The sequence below is a fragment of the Tricharina praecox genome, assembly GCF_024521635.1.
Source record: "Tricharina praecox strain CBS 144465 chromosome Unknown BZA05scaffold_7, whole genome shotgun sequence".
Classification (NCBI taxonomy): Eukaryota; Fungi; Ascomycota; class Pezizomycetes; order Pezizales; family Pyronemataceae; genus Tricharina; species Tricharina praecox.
Window position 1 is genome coordinate 790,916 of NW_026250409.1, and position 19,975 is coordinate 810,890.

The window sequence follows — 19,975 nt, forward strand, 5'->3', positions numbered from 1 at the left end:
CTGCACTGCGGATCCAATCACCGCCTACTTATGAAGCCTTGGTGGTAATTCCTTTGGACCAATGGAATTCTCCGTGAGACGGAGACCCAAATTCGTGACTTTCGGTATGGCTGAGGATCTCCAATCGGGACATCAAACCCAAACTTTACTCACCCACATAATGGCCAAAAAAAGACACGGATAACGGGACAAGAGGCTGATACGGTACCCAAGTATCTGAAGTCAAAAGTCTAGAAATGAGTGGCTTTTCTCCTGGCCATAGTCATCGAGTAGTAACTTCTTGACAGATACCTCGTTACCCAGCCCAAATGCCAAGTTTGAGATGCCTATCAGCAAGTATGCGCCGGAAGATGGCGTTCCAAGTCATGACGATTGCCTTTGGAAGCTACGATGGTTCCCATGGGTGGTCCTTAAGGCCGTCCAAAGATTCCCCAAGTCAATGCCCCGATACCGGACTTGGGGCCGATCTTCGACATTATGGCCTGATAGGTACCTACTCTACCAAGGAACCCTCCGCACAGTTTGGTGTCTATGCCCACGAAGCGAGGGCCATATTGAGGCCAGCTGAGGTCCCTGCAGAGTGACATGCACGACCAAAGTGCTGGGAGTGGGGCAAGAAAGACGTATCCCCAAACACAATGGCCGTTTACATGTCACATATATGATATAGGTATGTAGGCCATCTATGCAGAGTATGACATACATACCTTGGGTCGACCATTCGATGCCAAGGGGATTGCGCCGGCGGCTGTTACGAGCGCGTTTGACGCACTGAAATACCAAGTACCCCTCCTCCTCCTCCCAGTGCATGCGGGTTTTGCAGATCCCAATGGAATGACCGGCCGAGGGGCTGAATTCGGATGCTGGTATTCCCCGCCTATGTACCTTCATACGTGATAGGGAGTTTGGTTTCCGTACCCACGTAGATAGAATACCGTAGTATGATAGCACTGTAGTTACCGTAGATGTCCCCGGTGTGGAGTTCGTTTGTATGATATGTAAACCAAGTCCATATGTAGCATGGCAAGCGGAAGTCAAGCGCACCCACTTTTGAGTCTGTGCACGCCACGCGAGTGGTGCGGCCTCGGGAACTACATATCCACGACTCCGGCCCGGGACTAAGGCACCTCTCCCCTAGGCGTTCACACCGGGAGCTGCCACACGATTCAACCGACCATGGAATACGGTACCCACGAGTACAACTAGTACATACTTTGTACAGGCTCAATTGCAAGCTGAAGACGTGGATTCAGCGCTCCACCCGCCCATCAGTGGGGTCGCAGTACTGCGCTACGTATTCCGCAGCCATGTCGCCGTGCTGCATTTCCGATAGGCCGTGACTCCCGGGCAGGACTGATGAGGTAGTTACGTACGTACGTACCGACCTATGTACCATATCATATGTACGAGTACATGCTTCGTTCGCAGCACCAAGAAACTAATAAACTAGCGATATGTACCCGACAAATCAACCGGAACTCCTATGTAGGCGTGCAGCAGTGAATGGCCAGATACAGGCTGCCATATACACTAGTGCTCCATCACAAGCACGTATGAGGCTGGAATATCGTGGGGAGTTCCTTCCCACGGTTCTTATAAAGAGTGGACAAGGTAGGTATCGACCCCCCCCATAAATTCGGTTTTCGGCTCTGAAACGCTAACTCTTGACTACCCTTTACAACTACGGTACTCTTCAGCCTACTTACGAACCAATGTCGGATATCGAAGTCGATCCTATGCTAGTATGTGGCGTCGTCGAGGTCTCGCTTCCCCTCATCGAAGACCATATTGATTGATGTTTCGTGCAGGATGGAGGAGGGTCGGATTATGCTTCTTCAGGGTATGTATGATACTTGCATACTATGACAATAAACAACCCCCCACCCCCCATCGTTTGGGATCCGTCAGCGACGATAGGCATTAACTAACCGTCTTCTTCTTTTACAGCTTCGCCACAGACTCCACCTCATTGACGTCGAGCGTGAACGAATATGTCTTCGAAAACGGCCGGCGTTACCATTCGTACTTCGGCGTCGACAAGAACCTGATGCCTACGGATGAGAAGGAGCAAGACCGGTATGGCACCACAGCCACGTCACGCCCCCGATAGAGAGAACTAGGGAACTGAAGTGAGGTGTTTTGGATAGGATGGACATTGCCCACGAGATCATGCTCCGCTTGTTGGATGGCGAGCTGCACGCGGCTCCTCTGCACGAGAAACCCCACCGTATTCTCGACGTCGGTACCGGTATGCATCCGAAACAGAAAATAAAATTCTGGCCGTCTCCGAATACACACGAATCAACCCCCCCCGCTAACATGGAATGCAGGGACCGGTATCTGGGCCATTGACATGGCCGACAAACATCCCGAGGCAGTAGTCACGGGAATCGACCTCAGTCCTATCCAGCCCGGATGGTATGTATATGCCACGTTCCCCCAGCATGCACTTCGATACGGACACATACTGACTGAGCTGGGTTCTCCAGGGTTCCTCCCAACTGGTAAACAACCCTGCACAGTGCACAGCGCACACTCGCACCGATCAAATCTGACCACGTGTAGCAAATTCGAGGTGGATGATGCCGAGCTTCCCTGGACATTTAAACCCGTCAGTAACATGTGTGCTTTGTCATACCTACAGCCCGCTGACTTCGGAGCAGGACACCTTCGATCTCATCCACATACGGAATCTGGACCAGGGAATCATCAACTCGAACTGGCCGAAAGTACTCGCAGAAGCCTACCGGTATGCATATCGTTCCTCTTCCGTCGATTACACCTTCCATAGCTAGTGCTGACCACCTGTGGAAACAGCTGTCTGAAACCAGGTGGATACATCGAGTTGTCCGAGATTGGAGGTAGGGATTCATGGATCCACCACCGATGTCACAGAGCAAGCAACTAACACAACCAACCGGACAGTGATCTTCCACTGCGACGATGGCACGATGAAGCCCGACAACCCCGCCTACCACTGGTCGGAGCTGTTGGAGAAAGCGATGGCCAAAGCGGGACGTCCCGCCATTTCCAAGGGCGTGCTCACCAGGCGATTATCGGATGCCGGATTCGACGACCTCCACCAGCACGACATGAAGCTTCCGTTCGGCCCGTGGGCCAAGGAGAAGCGGTTGAAGGAGCTGGGATGCATGGCGCTTCTCGGAGCCGATAGTGGTTTTGCCGCGTATGGCATGGCCGCGTTTACCAGAATCCTCGAGCTTCCCGAGGAGGATGCGCAGAAGATCTGTCGCGATGGCCTGGCTGCGGTAAAGAACAAGAATTACCATCTATACGTACCGCAGTAAGTACCCCACGTTCCCCCACACCATTTATATCGGACGCATATACTGATTATTTTTTTTCCAATAGCTTTGTGGCGTATGGTCGCAAGCCGGAGGACAATTAGGAGAAGCGAGGCAGGCGCTCAGAATGCTCTTTATGATTTTTTACGGCCCTTTTTTTGTATTGCACATGAGCTTGAGGAATTCGAATGAACATCCATTCGGAGTCTGGAGAAACATAGGTCTCAGAATGTGAAAGAAAAAAAACGCTTTCACATATTTTGTCCGACGGATCCAAAAGTCAGACGAGCTGGCGCCGCCACCATCTCACCTCAGCTCGAGGCGATATCCCTATCCCCGATTCCCCATACCTGCGTAACTAGCGTCTTGCCCACGGCCATCCATCCCACTACCTGTCAGGTCCAACATTCGTAGCCGACTTTTAGGCCATAGTAAAGTCATTTTAAGTGCGCTAGCGAAATCGATTTATTGGTGTTTTTTTTTTTTTTTTTTTTTTTTTTATCTTGATCAAACAGGATTCTTTGAAGAAAAAACGGTGATATGTACTGCGAAATACGGATCTTGTTCTGGGGGTGGGGGGGCCTGCCTCCGGAAAACCTGGATCCTCCCTTCATCCCTCGTATTGATGCGTCAGCCTACCGTACTCTGTGTACTCTACGTGCACGGGTAGGTACCAGGAAGGTAAGTACATACGACGATGATTTGTCTCTTTCCTTTCCCTCTTTGCCTTCCTTCCTTTGTTCCCCGCCCTCCCTCCCTCCCTCTCGTCCTCTCGTCCTCCGTCAGGCCAGCCCTCCCCTCCAGCCTCTCCCTCCATCCATCCATCCATCCACCTTTTTCTGGGCTGGTGGTTGGTGGTTGGTGGTTGGGTGGGCGACAGACATGCAGGGAGAGCAGGGAGAGCGGGGAGGGAGTTTCAGCATTTTCATGGTGTGCCTCAACGAAATGCAACAACGGGGACGGGCGATCATGCAGGGGTTTGCGACTCTGAAACGCAACAGAGAATCACAAGGGCGCTTGTGGGCTGTGGGCAGGAGGGAGGGTCCTATCAAAATCGACAACTCATCAGTGATCTGACAGACAGAGAAAGAAAAAAGGAAAGGAAGAAAGGAAGAAAGAAAAACCTGGTTACATACATGGGACGCGATGAGGACTGGATACGGCGGAGTAGTTGCTGACCTACTCTTACGTGGTTAGTTGCCGCTCTTAGGGATGGGTGTTGGTGTGGGGGAATGCCTTGACGCGGATACCTGGGTACGGTAGGGTTGCGAATTGGTGAATGGGAGTGAGTGGTCAGCGAGGAATCATATCGGAGTCGGCGTGACTCTTCGACCAGGAGCTAGGTAGGCTGGTTGACAAAGGATGGTGTGGAAAATGGGAGTTTGTGCGGGGAGGGTGGGGAGGCCACGGGATTCCATAGACCACCAGGTGGGTAGTCTCCTGCGGACTGCGTGATATCGTGTGATTCGCTGATTTTCCGCCGGTCCGGGCCAAGTCCAACTTTCCAAGCACTAGGTACCGTACCGTAGTGCGGTGAACATCGACCTGGAGGCTGGTACGATGCCAACATCGATACGCGCTGTTCCAAGCCCAAGCCCATCTATCCCACGAACGCACCCCAACGCCGTCACCTGTCTGATGCACACCATCACCGGCCAACCCGACGATCCATCGATGACCCCCCAACCACCACAGTGGCGATGGGAAGCGATGCAACGACCGGCAATTTCACCGCGAGCCATATCATGTGCCCTATATGCATCGTTAACTATGTATGCTCCGACTACGGCGGCCGATGCATACAACACAACACAAACCAACCCAACAGCCATCTACATATCTGCGTGACGACCACCGGCGCTTAAGTTGGAATACGGTACATAGCGATATCCACGCGGCCGTTGTTGGTGCGCGCTCAGCCCTTCGAAGTTCGCTCCGTCATGTTTGGGTTTCCGGGGTTGTTCCCTGTACACATCAGACGGTGTTGGTGTCGTGTAGAGTACAGCCTTGGAGGCCGTTCGTGCCTCGTCGCTCTTGGGGAACTAACCGGTGGTGATACTTCGTGATGCAAACTAAGGCGTAGCCGTGTTTGACGACTTTTCAATGGGGAGACTGAATCGGTAGGTGAGAGGTAAGTACTTGGAACCGAGTGATAGAAATGAAAGTGGGGTGGGACTACTCATTGATTCTCACTACCTACTCTGCCTCTCACACGGCGGTAGTCGGTAGGTTCAGACATCACTAACTCCAGCAGTAGACTCAGGCCAGAGCAGCAGCAACCGTACTCCGCTAAGATATACACGTGCGTGCCAAGTCTCGCCGCACCTAGGCAACTCCTGCCTACATCTGTTGCGGCTCCGCATAAGCTTTCTGAGTCGCATCGATATCACTGACGCCACGTTCTCTTCTCCTTCTTCTCCATCTTCCCTGATTCGTTCCGAGGGTTCCCTGGTAGGTATACTACCTACAAGGCTCGGTGAACCACATAGAATACCACATACTACATACACCTCTGGCCCATCCATCCAACCCAACCCGGAATTCATCATTCATCGGAAACTTCAGGCTCCAATACTTCGCACCGGCCACTGCGGAGATACCTACCTACGTCGCCAGAGAGCGTACATGCGGAATTCACTGGCTCGGTTCCAAGACATGATAACCTGATTACGACGACTATGAGCTCGTGTTGTGCCGGATGCCGGCGAGCAACATCGTATTCGTAGGTAGTTGAAACTCAACCGCTCGAGACACATCGAGCTATGTACTCGTACGAGGCTCTTTTCCTGCGAGCCACTGGGGATATGCAGTGGGTTGATAATGGCTCAATTGGAAAGTGACGAAGTTTTGTGGGCTGATTTGGAATATCCACGAATCGTCAGCATATTGTGACCGGTCATTCATCATCGAAACCTAAGCTTGCAGTGCCTAGTGGGCAGCTGCAGAATAATCCATTTGCATCGATACCTATCCGGTTCGACGACTGTCAGTATCAGCCGCATGCACGGCTCTGCCCGCAGATGATCCGTTTGGACTTTGAAAAGCTGAAGGTCGATACTCTACTTGCCCTATCCTATCCCTGGGACTTGGAGTTGACTCGACCGATACATGCTTGCGGGAATTCTTGTTTGGTTATCGATTTCATGTGAACTAGCCGGATCATAGCAATACATGAGAGTCTGCGGAAATTCTTCAAGATCACCGTATAATGTATTCCTCGGAGCCCAAATTCGAGTGATTATTCGTGCTACACGTGATAGATGCGGGTAAGTGGCAGTCTTGGCAGGTCAGAGCCGAAACATTCCCAGTCGTCGGGAACCAGGCTTCACTCCCCACCGCACCCGTCACCGTTCCGTCCACCCACTCCCCTCTGCAACAACCCCCATCCACAATGTCCGCTCCAGCAGTAATCCACCCATCCCCGCAGCCCCGCAGCCCCTCGTCCCCCACCCCTCCTCCTCATCATCGGCCCGGCTAACCACAATTCCTCACCGTCTCGCCCCCACAGCGAAGCGCCGCCCTCAAGATTGAATGGGCCAAAATCACCAGCAGCCTCGGCCTTAAAGGTCAGACGGCCGCGTCCCTGCAAGCCTTCAAGAAGCGCAACGAGGATGCCCGCCGCAAGGTTGTCGTCCTGCACGACACGCCGCGCGAGGTCGACTTCGCCCACTACCGCTCCGTGCTCAAGAACCAGGCCGTGATCGACGAGATCGAGGCCGCCTATAAGGCCTTCAAGCCCAAGACCTACGATGTATCCAAGACCCTCGCCGCCATCGAAACGTTCGAGGCTGCCGCCGTCAAGAACGCCGAGACTACTAAGGGCAAGGTCGATGCTGAGCTGCAGGATCTGAGCATGACCCTCAAGAACATTTCCGAGGCTCGCTCGTTCGATGAGTTGACTGTGGTATGTATCGAGAGATCCGTCGGGAGGATGGGATTGGTTGGGGGAAGGGAGCGGGATCCCTGGGGGGAGCCGGATCCTGCTCTTTCCGACCTTCCGGCCGAACCCCGCTTTTTGGTGAATTGAAGACGGATGCTGATGTCCCGGTGACCAATAGGACGACATTGCTAAGGCCCGTCCCGACATCGACGTCCGGACCGAGCAGATGGTTACCAAGGGCCGGTGGATGCCGCCTGGATACAAGGTCCGCAATCACCGCCCCACTGCTCCCTTTGATACGGAATTGACCCCCCGTTGCAGGAGAAATTCGGCGATCTCTCTCTCTTGTAAGAGGAGCATGCGCAAACCCTTGTATCAAAGTAAATCTTTCATAAAACTCGAGGCGAAGGCGAATAGCAGACTGGTGTTGTCGATAGAATTTATTTCAGTTGATAAAACTTTGGTCCATCAAATCCACCTCGTGAACTATTGTATGATCGCTTGCTATAAAACAAAAAAAAAAAAACACAAAAGAAACCACAATTTCCTCCGCCCTACAATGACCACATGATCTCCGACAAAGCCAACAAGTTCTCATTCAACGACCTCCTCGCCTGCAGAGCCGAAGAAGACTCGCGGCGGTTATTCATCGCCTCGGAGAAGTACAATTCGACGATGACCTTCAACTCATCGTAGGTAAACTCCAACTTCCCAGCCTTGGCACTGGCAATGAGGTCTTTCATTCCTCCGCCGTAGAGCGAGTAGAACCTCGAGGCGCGGCCCAGATCCACCGAGACGTCGATGTTCTTCAGGTTCTGCTGCAGCACGAGGATGTTGCGCTGCATGCGGTCGACTCCGTCCTGGTTCAGGATCTTGATCGCGCTGGCTTGCGAGACGAGGATGTGGTCCATCAACGCGCCGAGGCCGCGCTCGATGAATCTGCGAAACGAACGAACGTTAGAATATATTCTCGTCGACCCACTCGGAATGCTACTTACGTCGTTTCCCGCTGCGGCAAGGCATTCGAAATGTCCTCGTCGAACCACACCAGATCCGTGTTCAGCGTCAATGCGTTTGCGTCGGGTGCGGTAACTGGGTTGTCAAGACAGTAGTTGCCTTGCGTAATGCACTTGTCGAGATGGTAGATCACGCGGCAGCGGACTTCAGCGTGGAGTGTGTATAGCACTATCGAGGCCAGTTCTTGGAAGGAGGAAACAACACCGTCGAATGCACTATCTCAAGTCAATTTCACGCATGTCTTTGGGGGTAGGGGAGGGTGACGAACCTGACCGTCTCCGCCGTCATGGGAAGACAGATGGGTTTATCCTCATCATGCTGAACCCTGATAGAATCAATCAGTGTCCACCTACGGCGGAGGCGTCCGGAGCCACCGCCATCGTTCCTCGAGAAGTTCCCCGGATCCTCGATGTGGCGTAGCTGTATCACCTTGCTGGCGAGCCACTTCATGCTGGTGCACAGTATGCACAGGGATTTGATAACCTTCCGGTCCGTGATCAGGTCGTGCGCAGTGATCTTGCTCTTCGCTTGTTCGGCGAGTTGCAAGTCCGTTTCTTTCCGGAGGAGGTCCACAGGTGCCGTTTCATCCTCCCACTTCCACACATCCCCGATCGCGGAATGGATAGGACCCCCCTGAGCCCACCGCGCACTGGCCTTGAAGCTGTTTGGGTCCGAGCCGGCGTGGCGAGAGACGAGCTCCTTGTACCATTCGTAGCATTTATCGTAGTACGAAGTCAGTAGATCAATGGTGAGTTGCCCGAATGCCTGGTCCGGTGGGATCGTGTTAAGCATCTTGCAGAATGCCGTGATGAGCTCCAAGAATGCTACTGTGCCACGCATGACGGGCTTCTGCGATATGCTTGCCCAGTTGATGTCTTCATGGGATGCATCGATGTCGCCGGTCGTTTGGTTGAATAGATCTCGGATGGTATCCTCGAGCGACGGATAGAATACGTTGACTAGGAAGTCGTCTAGGAACGAGGGTAGTGTGCTGAGGACAATGCCAGATCCTTGAGGCACAATCTCCTTGATTCGATTGAGGAAAGCGAGTGATGGCGGAAGCAGTAAGCCGATATTAAAAACGCTGGGCTCAATGAGCAGCTTATGGCCTGTAGCCGCGCCGTCGGAAGCATTATTGTTGTCCGACGAGGAGACCGCAGGCCGTAGCGACTCGGATACTAGACCAGGCACAGACGCTTTCAGGATCTGTTGTAAATCTTCTTGATCCTGTTTTAGATCACTCGATGTGGTGACATCCGTGTTCGAGAGTTTGAAAATGATCTGTTCACGTTAGCGATTGCCAATGGAGCTACCAGCGGGAAAGTCCCACCTTGTTCTTGTCTCGGGGCACTTTGCCTGATACGATGTTGCTGATCGCATTGTGCAGGCCCTTTGGTGCGGTATGCTGAGCGCTGCGGCTGTCGCTCTGGGTCAAGTAATCGTGTAGTAAGGACCGCATCTACACCAGTTAGGAGAAATTCAGAAGCGCAATAAAAGGACCATTACCTCGCTCTGGACCAGCTGCCAGACTTCAACGAACCCATGCTTCCACGTTTCCGCCTCTTGCAGTGAGTCCCCACGTTTGGTTATCCCTCTCACCACGTCGTAGATGATCCGATATCCCTCCATCACAGCTTCAAACTTGGAATATAGTGTGCACAGCAAGTCATGGATGATGGTGACTCGGACATCATTCTCCTTCAATCCCAGATCCACAGTCTTGCCATGGTATCCCCGAGTCACGCCAGTCAGGGAGCTCGGGTGTCTTTGGTCGACTTCGGTATTGGTCTTATCGACGAGCTTAAAGAGTTCAACTGGAAGCCGCTGGTTGACAGTTGCTATAGCATTCGGAAGATGGCCGAGGTTGTGTAGCGATTCCAGAAGCAGCCGGATATAGCACAAGCTATCTGCCTCTGGACTTTTGTTCGTGCTGACGTCTTCTACCATCTGGATACGTCAGGAATATGGCCAGTGGTGGGGTGAGTCGGCAAACTTACAGGCTGGGTGAAATCACTGCTGTCGAGAAATTTGTGCAGAGCCCTGACGCCACTCACTGAGCTGTAGGCTTGAGACAAGTCAGCATGGTTGACATCCATATCCCGTCGGAGAGGATAAAGTTACCGCTTGCAGCACTGCCATTCGCACCGGAGCCTGTGTTTCCCATCAGCTGTGTGATACGAGCACGCGGCACGATCAATGCATCTAACCGTCTTTCGTGGCGGAATATGCTTTCCACCTGTCGTTGCAGTAAAGCGATTTGAGATAGAGATGATTGTGCAATTCCTCCACCAGGATATCTGCCAGAGACTGATGCCACTATTAGACGAAGCTATTTTCACTGTGGCGACTGGTTTATTTACCGATTCTTGACTGCCCAGGTAGGCCCTCAGGTCCGACAGCGCCCCGATCTCCATCATGTCATCCTGCCGAATCCTCTTGAGCGCATCGTCCAGAAGTTCTACAGCACTCAGAAACTTCTTCTCGGATATCCTCGCCTCCAACTTGTCTGGAACGAGCTGAAGTTGCTCTCTTCAACCACCAGTCAGCCAGTTCCTTTTCGTTCTTGGGCAAAGGTACGGACGGATCACGAACATGGAGTGTAGAGTTTGGAGCATGGCATCGTATTTCTGTGAGTTATCAACCATGTTCTTCACCTCCGGCTTACTCGTCGAAAGATCACCCTTCGCTTTTATTAACGACTCTCTCAAATCTCTAATTTTCGTCTGCGAGGTAGTTATACTACGCATGATGTTGTGGAAAGCTCCAATGGAGCTATTGAACCCCTGGTGATGATCTGTTTTTGTCAGAGAATTAGATATGTGGTGATGCTCACTCAATCAATGATAGACCTTCTCCGTACCGTTTACAATGGCCTGGAGCGCATACTGGAGATCCTGATGCGTCTCCTTGAAATCCGGGTACTTGCGCGCCATTCCCAAGGAGCTGGTATCCATCAATTGCAGCGCAATCTTGACGGGCACGCACTCCTCGTCCTTCATGAAGTCCCAATCCCGCTCAATGACGCGAAGGATATCTGTTCGCCTTCAGCATTTCCCCCCGCGCATCAATCGTTCCCGCCTCAGCATCATCATCATCATACCATCCAGCTTCTTCGTCCCGGGCCCGTAGCCTCCGGCGGCGGCGGGCGCCCCATTCCGCCCAGATTTACTCCGCTGCTGCATGCCATCGGGCCGCTCCCGACTCTTTTCTCGCACGTTCCCGTAGGCTTGGTAGTTCGCGTCGGGTTCGCGTGGTTGCGGCGGCGGCCCGCGTTGGTACCCTGCGTATCCTGCCCCTCCCGCTCCCCCCCCTCCGCCGCCGCCGCCTCCGCCGACTCCTCCCCCCCGTGCGTTACCCCCGGAGCTGCCGCCGCCGTAGCTCGCATAGCTGTTGCCGTATGCTCCGCCTCCTCCTCCACCTCCTCCCCCGCCCGGTCGCGATCCTGCGCTCATCTCGTGCGTACGTGCGTGCGTGCGTGGGTTGGGATTCTATCGCGGCGCAGATGGGAAATCCAAATATAGCGGTCGTCGGTCGTGAGTCACTGTTAGTCGAGGTCGTGCGTGTAATCGATCGAGTTGAGTCGTTCAATGCGGTGCGGTAGATAGTAAGATGGCTGAGTCGAGCTTATGTACGGTCGGTCTCTGAGTTGAGTAGTATGTATTTAACTCAAGCTCCCGCTCCTGAGAGTTGGCCCAAAACCCTCACAAAAGCAAGCACAGCAAAGCACAGCACAGCTCCCACGCACCCATCCACCAGCGTGGATTAATTAACTAATCCCTGTCCCACTCACTCGCTTGCAAAACTTCGATACTCGGTACATACGCTGGATTCTTCCGCCGATTCTCACTCACCCGCTCCCGCGCGCGCTCGGCACGGAACCCCAGCAGCAGCAGCAGCAGAAATGTCACCACGAAAGCTTCTGGTAAGTCTCCCTGTGTCGGGTGTGGGCTACACGAACTGACGCGGGTCCGTCCCACCTTAGGTATGCTCGATCGGCAACCCCGGCAGCGCATACCGCAACACGCGGCACTCCGCCGGGCACAGCATTCTCGAGCTGTTACAGAGCTCACTCTCATTCCCTCCACTCTCTTCAGAGCGACAATTCTCTGGCGGGCTGGTGTCGCGGCCGCTCTACGATTCCACCACGAGCCCCTACACGCTTTTCCAGTCGCAATCGTACATGAACCTCTCCGGGAAGCCGGTCAAGTCCGCGTGGCAGACGTTTCTGAAGGAGTTGCTGCCCGACGAGCAGGAAAGGGCGCTGCTAGTTGTCCTCCATGATGAGCTCGAGAAGCCGCTCGGTCAGGTTAAGCTCAAGAAGACGGGCAGCCCCCAGGGCCATAATGGCATCACGTCGATTATTGCCACGTTGAATACTAAGGTATGTATATATGTCTGGTCTGGCTAGATGGAAGATGGAACTGATTTTGCGGCAGGATTTCATGCGGCTAGGTGTGGGCATTGGCAGGCCGGAGAGTAGGGATAGCGATACCGTTGCGAAATATGTTCTGGGGAAGTTCACATCTTACGAACGGGACGTGTTGGAGAAGCAGAGCTTGGATAAGGTTGTGGTGCATCTGAAGCAGTTATCAAAGCTCCCATAACCGATGCATACCCGTTTTGTGCGAATCATTTGCATGTACATTATATATCCTTGGATTAGAGGGCATGAACAGGCGTTGGGGTTAATTCAGTCGTTATGTATATCTATTAGAGTACACTGGTGCTCGTTCGTCTCTAGTCTTAAGCTCGTGGACGATAATGATGAAAAACAATAATAATGGAAAAGAGAATATGGTTCGAAATGACTCCCCAACTCCAGGTATATCCTCTAGCAATCTACAGACCTACGGCTTTCTTGGACCGTCGCTGTCCGAGTCCGCGTCTTCATCGTCGGTAATGAGCCCCGCGAGCTCAAATTCGTCTGTCTCCCGTGCACGCTGCTCTTCTGCTTCTCTGGAATGTCCGTTCTCGAGGGAGATGGGATTGTACGCCGGCTTCGCCTCGGGGGCGTTGGCGACGAAGATGTGAAGCAGGACTTGAACGACTGGAGGAGTAAGTAGTTAGCATGTAACTCTCCGGAACTGGGGTGGTTGGGTGGCATACGCAAGTACAACAAGAACGCCAAACTGTAGAGCACCAGGAGGTACGAAACGTGATCGATGCCAACACTGTCAATCAAGGCCAACTGTTCTTCCGTCGCCGACATAAAGATGAACCCGGAAGCGAAGAGCAGGAACGGTGTGAGATGCTGGAAGGAGGATGGCTCGTCACGAGTGGGTTTATCCTGAAGCACGAAGCAGATCTCAATTACACGGGAGGCTCCGGCGGCCATCAGGGTGTAGCCAAACACAGCGTGAACCACTAGAAGTTCGGTCAGCTAGGTATCTTTCGAACTGGGCGAGAGGTACCTACTAGTTGAGAGTGGAAGATGTTGGGCATGGCCGGACATTGCCCAGCCAGTCAAAAAGATTACTATGGCTGGAATGACATTTCGTCTCGGCTGACCATCTTTGCTCCTGGAGAGCCATAGCCCGAGGAGTCCAGCACACCACCACACGACCCCCATTGAAGTGTGCTGAATATCACTATGGTTCCACCCAGTACCCCACCGATGCTCGGTGAACGTATTGATACAACCCCAAATCGAAATCACCAACGAGTCCCAAAACTCCTGGGACCGCCCCGACCGTCGAAGCCATCCCTGACCGACCAGCAACATCATCGTCAGGATGATTCCGTACGCGATAAAAGACGATCCCATGATGAAGTGGGCAAGGCACTGGCCTAGATGGTCCGCACGACAGAAGCCCAGCGCAGTTATGCCGCCAAATAGCATCTGGATCCAGCTCATCACGGGCATAGCTTTCCCCACGATACCGTGGAGTACCACGGCAACCCGTCGGATTCGTCCGTGGATCCCACGCTCGAGATGTAGCTTCAGATAAATGCCGAGTCCGATTTGCGTAACCAGCATCATCATCAACACCGGCGCGAAGGTGGCATGAATATTGTGCGAGAACTGCCGTCCCTTGTGAGCATGTCCGAGGAACCAGCCCGTGGTGGCCACAACCGTAGCTACGACCTAGTACTATTAGCCGTCGTCGGACACTCGCGCAGTATAGCTGGGGTATAAAACCTGAACCGGAACATGCCACCTCGAGCGCACGATGCCCAACACCATTCCGATGGGGAACAGAATACCAAACGCCACGATCATTGTGCAAATATGCCACCAGAGGATCGAGTCGAGCGGTTCAGGGCTTACAACCTCGCCCTCCGGAACGTCGCTTCCATCGTGATCATGGGCCGAAACAACCTTTCCGCCGGCAACAAGTAGCAACAACGCAACCCGGCCAGCCGCCGCCGTTAAGCTTTCCCGTACCATCGCGTAGCTCAAAGTTACGTTTCGGGCGGTAAGTGTGCCTCCGGAAGGTTGCAGGTGACGGATGCCGTCACAGGTTGTGCGGTGTGGTGGAACGAGGGACTGACGTGATGGTGATGGTGATGGTGGTGGTCGTGGTGGTCGTGGTGGTGTCCGGGCGCCAACAAGCAACCTATTCCCAGGGGGGAATTCTTGTCCATTTATGATAAATGCAATTGCAGGGTCATAGCCGGCAAGATGGGACGGAATTTGCATACTTACGTACCTCCCCGGCTTCCCGAATTTAGCAGACAAAAAACACGCCGCTTGAGCCGGAATGCTGACTAGACAAAATGTGCATCTGGTCCTGGTTGTCGGTAGGTGCGCATGTGAATCTATGGACCTAACGTTGACCGCATCTCGAGCCTCCATCATTGAGACCATTCTCATTGATGAAGATGATCGTGTTTTCGATGCGTCCATCCGCATGTGGGGTCCATGCAGATCTGCCGGATGTCGGAGAATGCGATCTCCGAACTCGTGTAACCAACGAAACACAGCTCGACCATCAGAATCTACACACATTATTCGCATTCTCCAGCGGTACAGCATAACATTCCTTCCGTTATTTACTCGTAAGCTAATTCTTATGCTGTGGCGAGTCCGCGTGTGGCTGGCAGCCGGCGAAGCGGCGAGAGTTGTTAGAGTAGGCATGTGAGGCTCGAAATGCCGGTGCTCCTTGTGTATTCACTGCAACTCGTAGATGTCTACAGTAGAGTACAACTCGATAGGCAAGCCGTCGCACTAGATTGGCAAGGAAGCGCGCTAGTGTTCCGGATACATAAACTCCGGGAATGGTCATTCTGTTCGGCCCGAGGCGTCGCGAAGACGAAACGTAGAGTATGTAGCCTTTGCGGGTCGTTGGGTGAGGCAACACCAGACCGGTCCGAATGCATCAGCATCCCCAGGCTCTTGATAAGGCAGCGGGGAATTGGGGATCGTCCGGCCATCAGCAATCTTTGGCAGAACTGGCCGAGGAGAGATAATGCGAAACCGTCGAGATCTAACGGATACAAGGGCTGGATGCGATGAACTGTGCTCTCGCCGGTAGTTATCGAACAAGCTGGCTATTGTATCTGTTGCAGTGCCGACGAAACTCTCGACAATTCCGACGAAGCTCTCGACAATCCTATAAGGCGAAGCTTCTGGACTGGTCCATCGACGAGTTCTGGATAACTGTGGACCCATCCGGTTCTTCACCCGCACGACAGCCCTCTCTCCCGGCGTCCTCACATTTGGCAGAGCGGTGTCGTTGGTTCGTTGGACCGTGGTCCTATCGTGGTCCTGCCGAAACGTAGCCGTTGATGTTTGATTGATGGTTACTCTGTCGGGGGATGTCGTTGAGAGAAAAAGCAATGCAACCACCACCTCTGCTTGGCTGCATAACTTCCATATGCAGCCTTGGGAGAGAACCGACCCAAAAATACGCAGGAAGGAACTCTGTTTTCTAGAACTCCATGGATAATGAAATGGCACGTACCCTAGAGCCGCTTTTCCCTGTAGCCCCACCAATTCGACCCCCCACCTCTCGTTCACTCACCCGTGAAAGCGCGTCATACCAACAGATCACTCCAGACTTTCGGCAAACTTCCACAACCACAAGCAACAAGCGAGCTTGGAAATGACCGCCGTCAAACGCAAAATCTAATACCTTGCGTTGCAACACCTCTTCTCACTCTACTAGTGTCCGTCTTTCCGTACCACAGCAGAAGCCAGCATTCCCGATGGCCACCGCAATCACGCATCCAAATAGCTTGGACGATGTTGTCACAGTGAGATCTAATATCCCATGGGAGTCTTGGGGCCAATGGTGTTCGCCTCTGCGGGATACAGTCACTGACACAATACCGATTGCATAGCTCATCCATCGTCTCTTCCAACCCGGCTCGCCGGAAGAGCTTTCGCGAATACAAGATATCCTACAGGAGGTCCAGCGGTCACCCGAAGGCTGGCAGCTTGCGGACCACTTACTGGAGCGGCAGGACCAGCATGTGCGGTTCTTTGGAGCCCTTACATTCACCGTCAAACTAAATTCCGATTGGTAGGTTCGTTCGTTCGGATACTGGAAGTTTTGCGCCTGGCCGAGTGCTGATGGATAGTCACAGGGAATCGGTGTCAGAAGACGATGTCCCCGTGCTCTGCACAAGACTTATCGGCTGGCTCGTTCGAGTAGTCAACGAAGGCGCGCCGCCGCTCGTCATCAAAAAGCTCTGCTCTACACTGGTGGTCTTCTTTGTCCGCTTCGCAGAATCGTGGCCAAACTGCGTTCGCCATGTTATCTGCTGCCTTGCGGCCGGCCGTGCAGGCCTCGAGAGAGAGTTTGTCGACATGCCCCCGTCGTCCCACCTGTTGGGCACCATGAATCCGGCTGCGAAACTCGCTGCGCTCTGGTTCACAACAATATTGGTGGAAGAAGTTGGTAAGGTGGATACGAAAAATATCAAGAACCATCACTATTGCGTCAAGATCCAGGACAACGAGGCGGAGGCAGTAGTGCTGATCAAGAATGCCATCAACATGCCAAACGGCGCGGGAAACATTCCCGACAGCTTTGATCCGCGGATTGTGGATGGCGGATTGAAGGCATTCCAGGTGAATACAGCTTTCTCTCTCTGTGCGCAAAGAAACATTCTGAATGAAGGTCTAGAGTTGGGTGTTATACTCTCTGCGCGCATTTATAGACTTCCGTGTCGAATTCCCGCTGCTGCGGACACTCACACATACGGCCATACACTGGCTAGCTAGCGAAGACATGTTCGAGGCCGCATGCGACGTGGTCATTGACATCCTGTCACTCTCATTTTCTTTCTTGACGGCGGAAGACAAATTGACTCTAGCCAACATCCTCATCTCGCCGTGGGCAGTGGAACGCTACGAGTTACTGCTATCTGGCGATACTGATTGGGGATCCATCCAGTTTGCTCGACTACTGGTCACATTCGCCGAAGCAACGGTTCAGAAACTGGCAAAGAGTCTAAACACCCCGCCCGGGAGGGCAATGATCGAGATGCTACACGGAATCCTGAATATTCCAGGGTACCCACAGGTGGAAGATGAAGTTTCCGGCAGTACCTTCGAGTTCTGGAGTAGTCTGGTGGAGTTTTTGGTCGATAATGAGGGGGAAGATGATTCGGACGAGCCGTGGATTGAGGATTGCCACAAGGAGGTCAAGCGCGCGGTCGAAGAGTTTTGGAAGAAAATACGCATCCCCAACATGCAGGAGTTGCAGACGTGGACGAAGGACCAAATGGAGGGATTCATGAGTTACCGCAAGGACGCAGCCGACTTTGTGGAATCAGCGTATGGCTTGCTTGGGCCGCCGCTGTTTCTGCAACTTGTCGATCAGGTCGTCAACGCACTCGCTCCGGGGGGCAGTGCTTCGTGGGAAGAGATCGAAGCTAGTCTGTTCTGTCTGAACGCCCTGAGTGATCTGCTTGGTGATGAACCATACGAGGATGTTTACATGGAGCGGTTGTTTGGAAGCAATGTGTTTTCGATGCTGGTAGACCCCGGAGCCGAGATTCCGCTTAAGGCTCGAACGACATCGGTGAATTTGATAGGTATATTATTTCTAGTAGCAAATAAGGCACACACAACTGACGATGTGCAGGTTCATATGCACCGTTCTTTGAGAGACAGCCAAGCTACCTTCCGCCAGCACTCAACTTCCTTTTCACGTGTCTCTCGACACCTGTTCTGGCTAGGAATGCCTCCAGATCGATATCTTCTCTCTGCTCTTCGTGCCGCAGCACGCTGACCGGCGAGCTATCAGCATTCCTCCGCCAGTATGAGATCTTCGCAGCCAGCCCTAACGCCGATGATCTCGCCAAAGAGAAAGTGCTTTGCGCGATCTCATACGTGATCCAGGCCCTCCCTTCAGAGGAGCAAAAGTTCAGTCCGATATCAGAGCTCATGGGCTACGTGGAGAAGGATGCGGGGAAGTCTATAGTCCTCCTACGACAAGGCCAAGGTCAAGAGGAAGAAGCAAAAGAAACGGGCCTGCTGGCACTGCGCTGTCTAGTCTCCATAGGAAAGGGGCTACAAGCACCCGATGACCTCCCGGTCGACCTCAGCGAAGAGGAGGGTCCACAGCCACCATCCTTCTGGGAAGCCTCGTCCGGGGGCTCCCTCCAAGGAAAGATCATAAATCTGGTCCGGATGCTATGCAGCACCTTCAACGGTGACGGCGAAATGGTTGACGCCGCCTGTGCGGTCTTCAAAACCGGCTTCGCCGAGACAACGCCAGGGCTCTTCGTCTTCCCGCCAGAGAGAGTAACCGACTTCCTCCTGGAGCACTGTGCGCGAACGGAAACGATCCTGTCCACCGCAGGAACACTCATATCCTCGCACTCGACCTCTAGCAGCGCCGACATCGTCACGCAAGTGCTGCAGCTGCTCCAATTCATAATCAACCTCGTGCTCCGCATCGGTGACCCGCAAACGGAGCCGGAAATTGCGCAGAGCGTGGCCGATTTCATGTCGCGTCTCCTGCGCCGCTACGCCCACGTCCTCTGCTCCTACCAACCCCACGCCCACCTCGAAGCCCTCTTCGTGTTCACCCTGGACTCGCTCACCGTCCGCGAAGCCTTCGTCAAGAAGGCGGCCGCCGCCTTCTGGTCGGCGTTCCTGTCCCTCGCCTCGCCGGCCTCCGACGAGATCATTGCCGCCTGCGGGCCCACGCTCGCCACAAAGCTGTGCTGGGCGATTGGCGGCGGCTGCTCCCGCAGCGAGATCGAGGTTTTGGCGGAACCGCTGCGAAAGCTGGTCGCGCGCCAGGTGCGGTCGAAGATGTGGCTGACTGAAGCCTTGAAACCACAAGGGTTTCCGACCGAGAATGTCGGCGAGAGAGATAAGAGGCTGTTCGTTGAGAAGATCATGACGCTGCGCGGGAAGAGCGGGACGAATCAGGTCGCGAAGGAGTTTTGGCTTAGGGCTAGGGGGACCGAGTTTGCTTGTATGTTTGCTGCTCCCTTTTCCCAATGACTGAGATTGGGGATATCGCTAACCTTTAATGCGTAGATGCTTCGTGAGTGAGTGAATGAATACCAGCTGCGTGCGGGAAATGGAGCGCCAGGGGAGTTTAGGGTATGTCTTTTCTTCTTTTTTTCTTTTTTTTTTCTTGCAGTGTAGATTGGCAGCCATAACCGTCGTTTTTGTTCTCTTTCATCACTACATTGTATCTTCACGACTCCCTCATGAAACATCAATCAAGAAGTGTATCATACTAAAAAATTTCCTTCAAGAAGGTAATGTAGTGTACATGCTCAAATTCCAGAAGAAAAGGAGAGAAAAAACACCCCACATGACTCCAGTGTTCATCAAAACGCAAATCCGTCCAATCCCCCCCGCCCC

The 19,975-nt window shown here is 53.3% G+C and overlaps 6 protein-coding genes across 6 annotated transcripts; 4 read left to right on the top strand and 2 right to left on the bottom strand.

Moving 5' to 3' along the window:
- Nucleotides 1–1,450: 1,450 nt before the first annotated feature.
- BZA05DRAFT_370885 (S-adenosyl-L-methionine-dependent methyltransferase) lies at nt 1,451–3,549 on the top strand. The gene is made up of 11 exons (XM_051481661.1): nt 1,451–1,742; nt 1,809–1,840; nt 1,948–2,076; nt 2,148–2,248; nt 2,331–2,418; nt 2,490–2,504; nt 2,566–2,611; nt 2,664–2,749; nt 2,818–2,861; nt 2,926–3,301; nt 3,370–3,549. The coding sequence occupies exons 1-11, from the start codon at nt 1,713–1,715 to the stop codon at nt 3,404–3,406; spliced, it is 984 nt and encodes a 327-aa protein (XP_051341221.1). The 5' UTR covers nt 1,451–1,712; the 3' UTR covers nt 3,407–3,549.
- A 3,072-nt stretch (nt 3,550–6,621) lies between these two features.
- On the top strand, nt 6,622–7,610 carry BZA05DRAFT_392541 (uncharacterized protein). Its single transcript, XM_051483113.1, has 4 exons — nt 6,622–6,708; nt 6,811–7,206; nt 7,361–7,447; nt 7,504–7,610. The coding sequence occupies exons 1-4, from the start codon at nt 6,694–6,696 to the stop codon at nt 7,531–7,533; spliced, it is 528 nt and encodes a 175-aa protein (XP_051341222.1). The 5' UTR covers nt 6,622–6,693; the 3' UTR covers nt 7,534–7,610.
- BZA05DRAFT_392546 (Sec8 exocyst complex component-specific domain-containing protein) lies at nt 7,611–11,484 on the bottom strand. Its single transcript, XM_051483114.1, has 11 exons — nt 11,060–11,484; nt 10,792–10,993; nt 10,560–10,728; nt 10,407–10,506; nt 10,321–10,350; nt 10,197–10,264; nt 9,706–10,146; nt 9,530–9,658; nt 8,468–9,480; nt 8,181–8,414; nt 7,611–8,121 (listed from the first exon to the last, which is right to left on the bottom strand). Exons 1-11 carry the CDS (start codon nt 11,196–11,198, stop codon nt 7,737–7,739), a joined length of 2,910 nt encoding a protein of 969 aa, XP_051341223.1. The 5' UTR covers nt 11,199–11,484; the 3' UTR covers nt 7,611–7,736.
- A 616-nt stretch (nt 11,485–12,100) lies between these two features.
- BZA05DRAFT_434999 (peptidyl-tRNA hydrolase) lies at nt 12,101–12,896 on the top strand (the record flags this gene model as incomplete). The annotated part of the gene is made up of 3 exons (XM_051486348.1): nt 12,101–12,121; nt 12,182–12,580; nt 12,636–12,896. The coding sequence occupies 3 exons, from the start codon at nt 12,101–12,103 to the stop codon at nt 12,801–12,803; spliced, it is 588 nt and encodes a 195-aa protein (XP_051341224.1). The 3' UTR covers nt 12,804–12,896.
- BZA05DRAFT_392551 (uncharacterized protein) lies at nt 12,897–14,733 on the bottom strand. Its single transcript, XM_051483115.1, has 4 exons — nt 14,339–14,733; nt 13,615–14,284; nt 13,306–13,563; nt 12,897–13,246 (listed from the first exon to the last, which is right to left on the bottom strand). Exons 1-4 carry the CDS (start codon nt 14,585–14,587, stop codon nt 13,047–13,049), a joined length of 1,377 nt encoding a protein of 458 aa, XP_051341225.1. The 5' UTR covers nt 14,588–14,733; the 3' UTR covers nt 12,897–13,046.
- Nucleotides 14,734–16,132: 1,399 nt separating this feature from the next.
- On the top strand, nt 16,133–19,821 carry BZA05DRAFT_435000 (armadillo-type protein). The gene is made up of 6 exons (XM_051486349.1): nt 16,133–16,395; nt 16,483–16,664; nt 16,729–17,215; nt 17,271–18,183; nt 18,234–19,577; nt 19,643–19,821. The coding sequence occupies exons 1-6, from the start codon at nt 16,348–16,350 to the stop codon at nt 19,651–19,653; spliced, it is 2,985 nt and encodes a 994-aa protein (XP_051341226.1). The 5' UTR covers nt 16,133–16,347; the 3' UTR covers nt 19,654–19,821.
- The last annotated feature ends 154 nt before the right edge of the window (nt 19,822–19,975 follow it).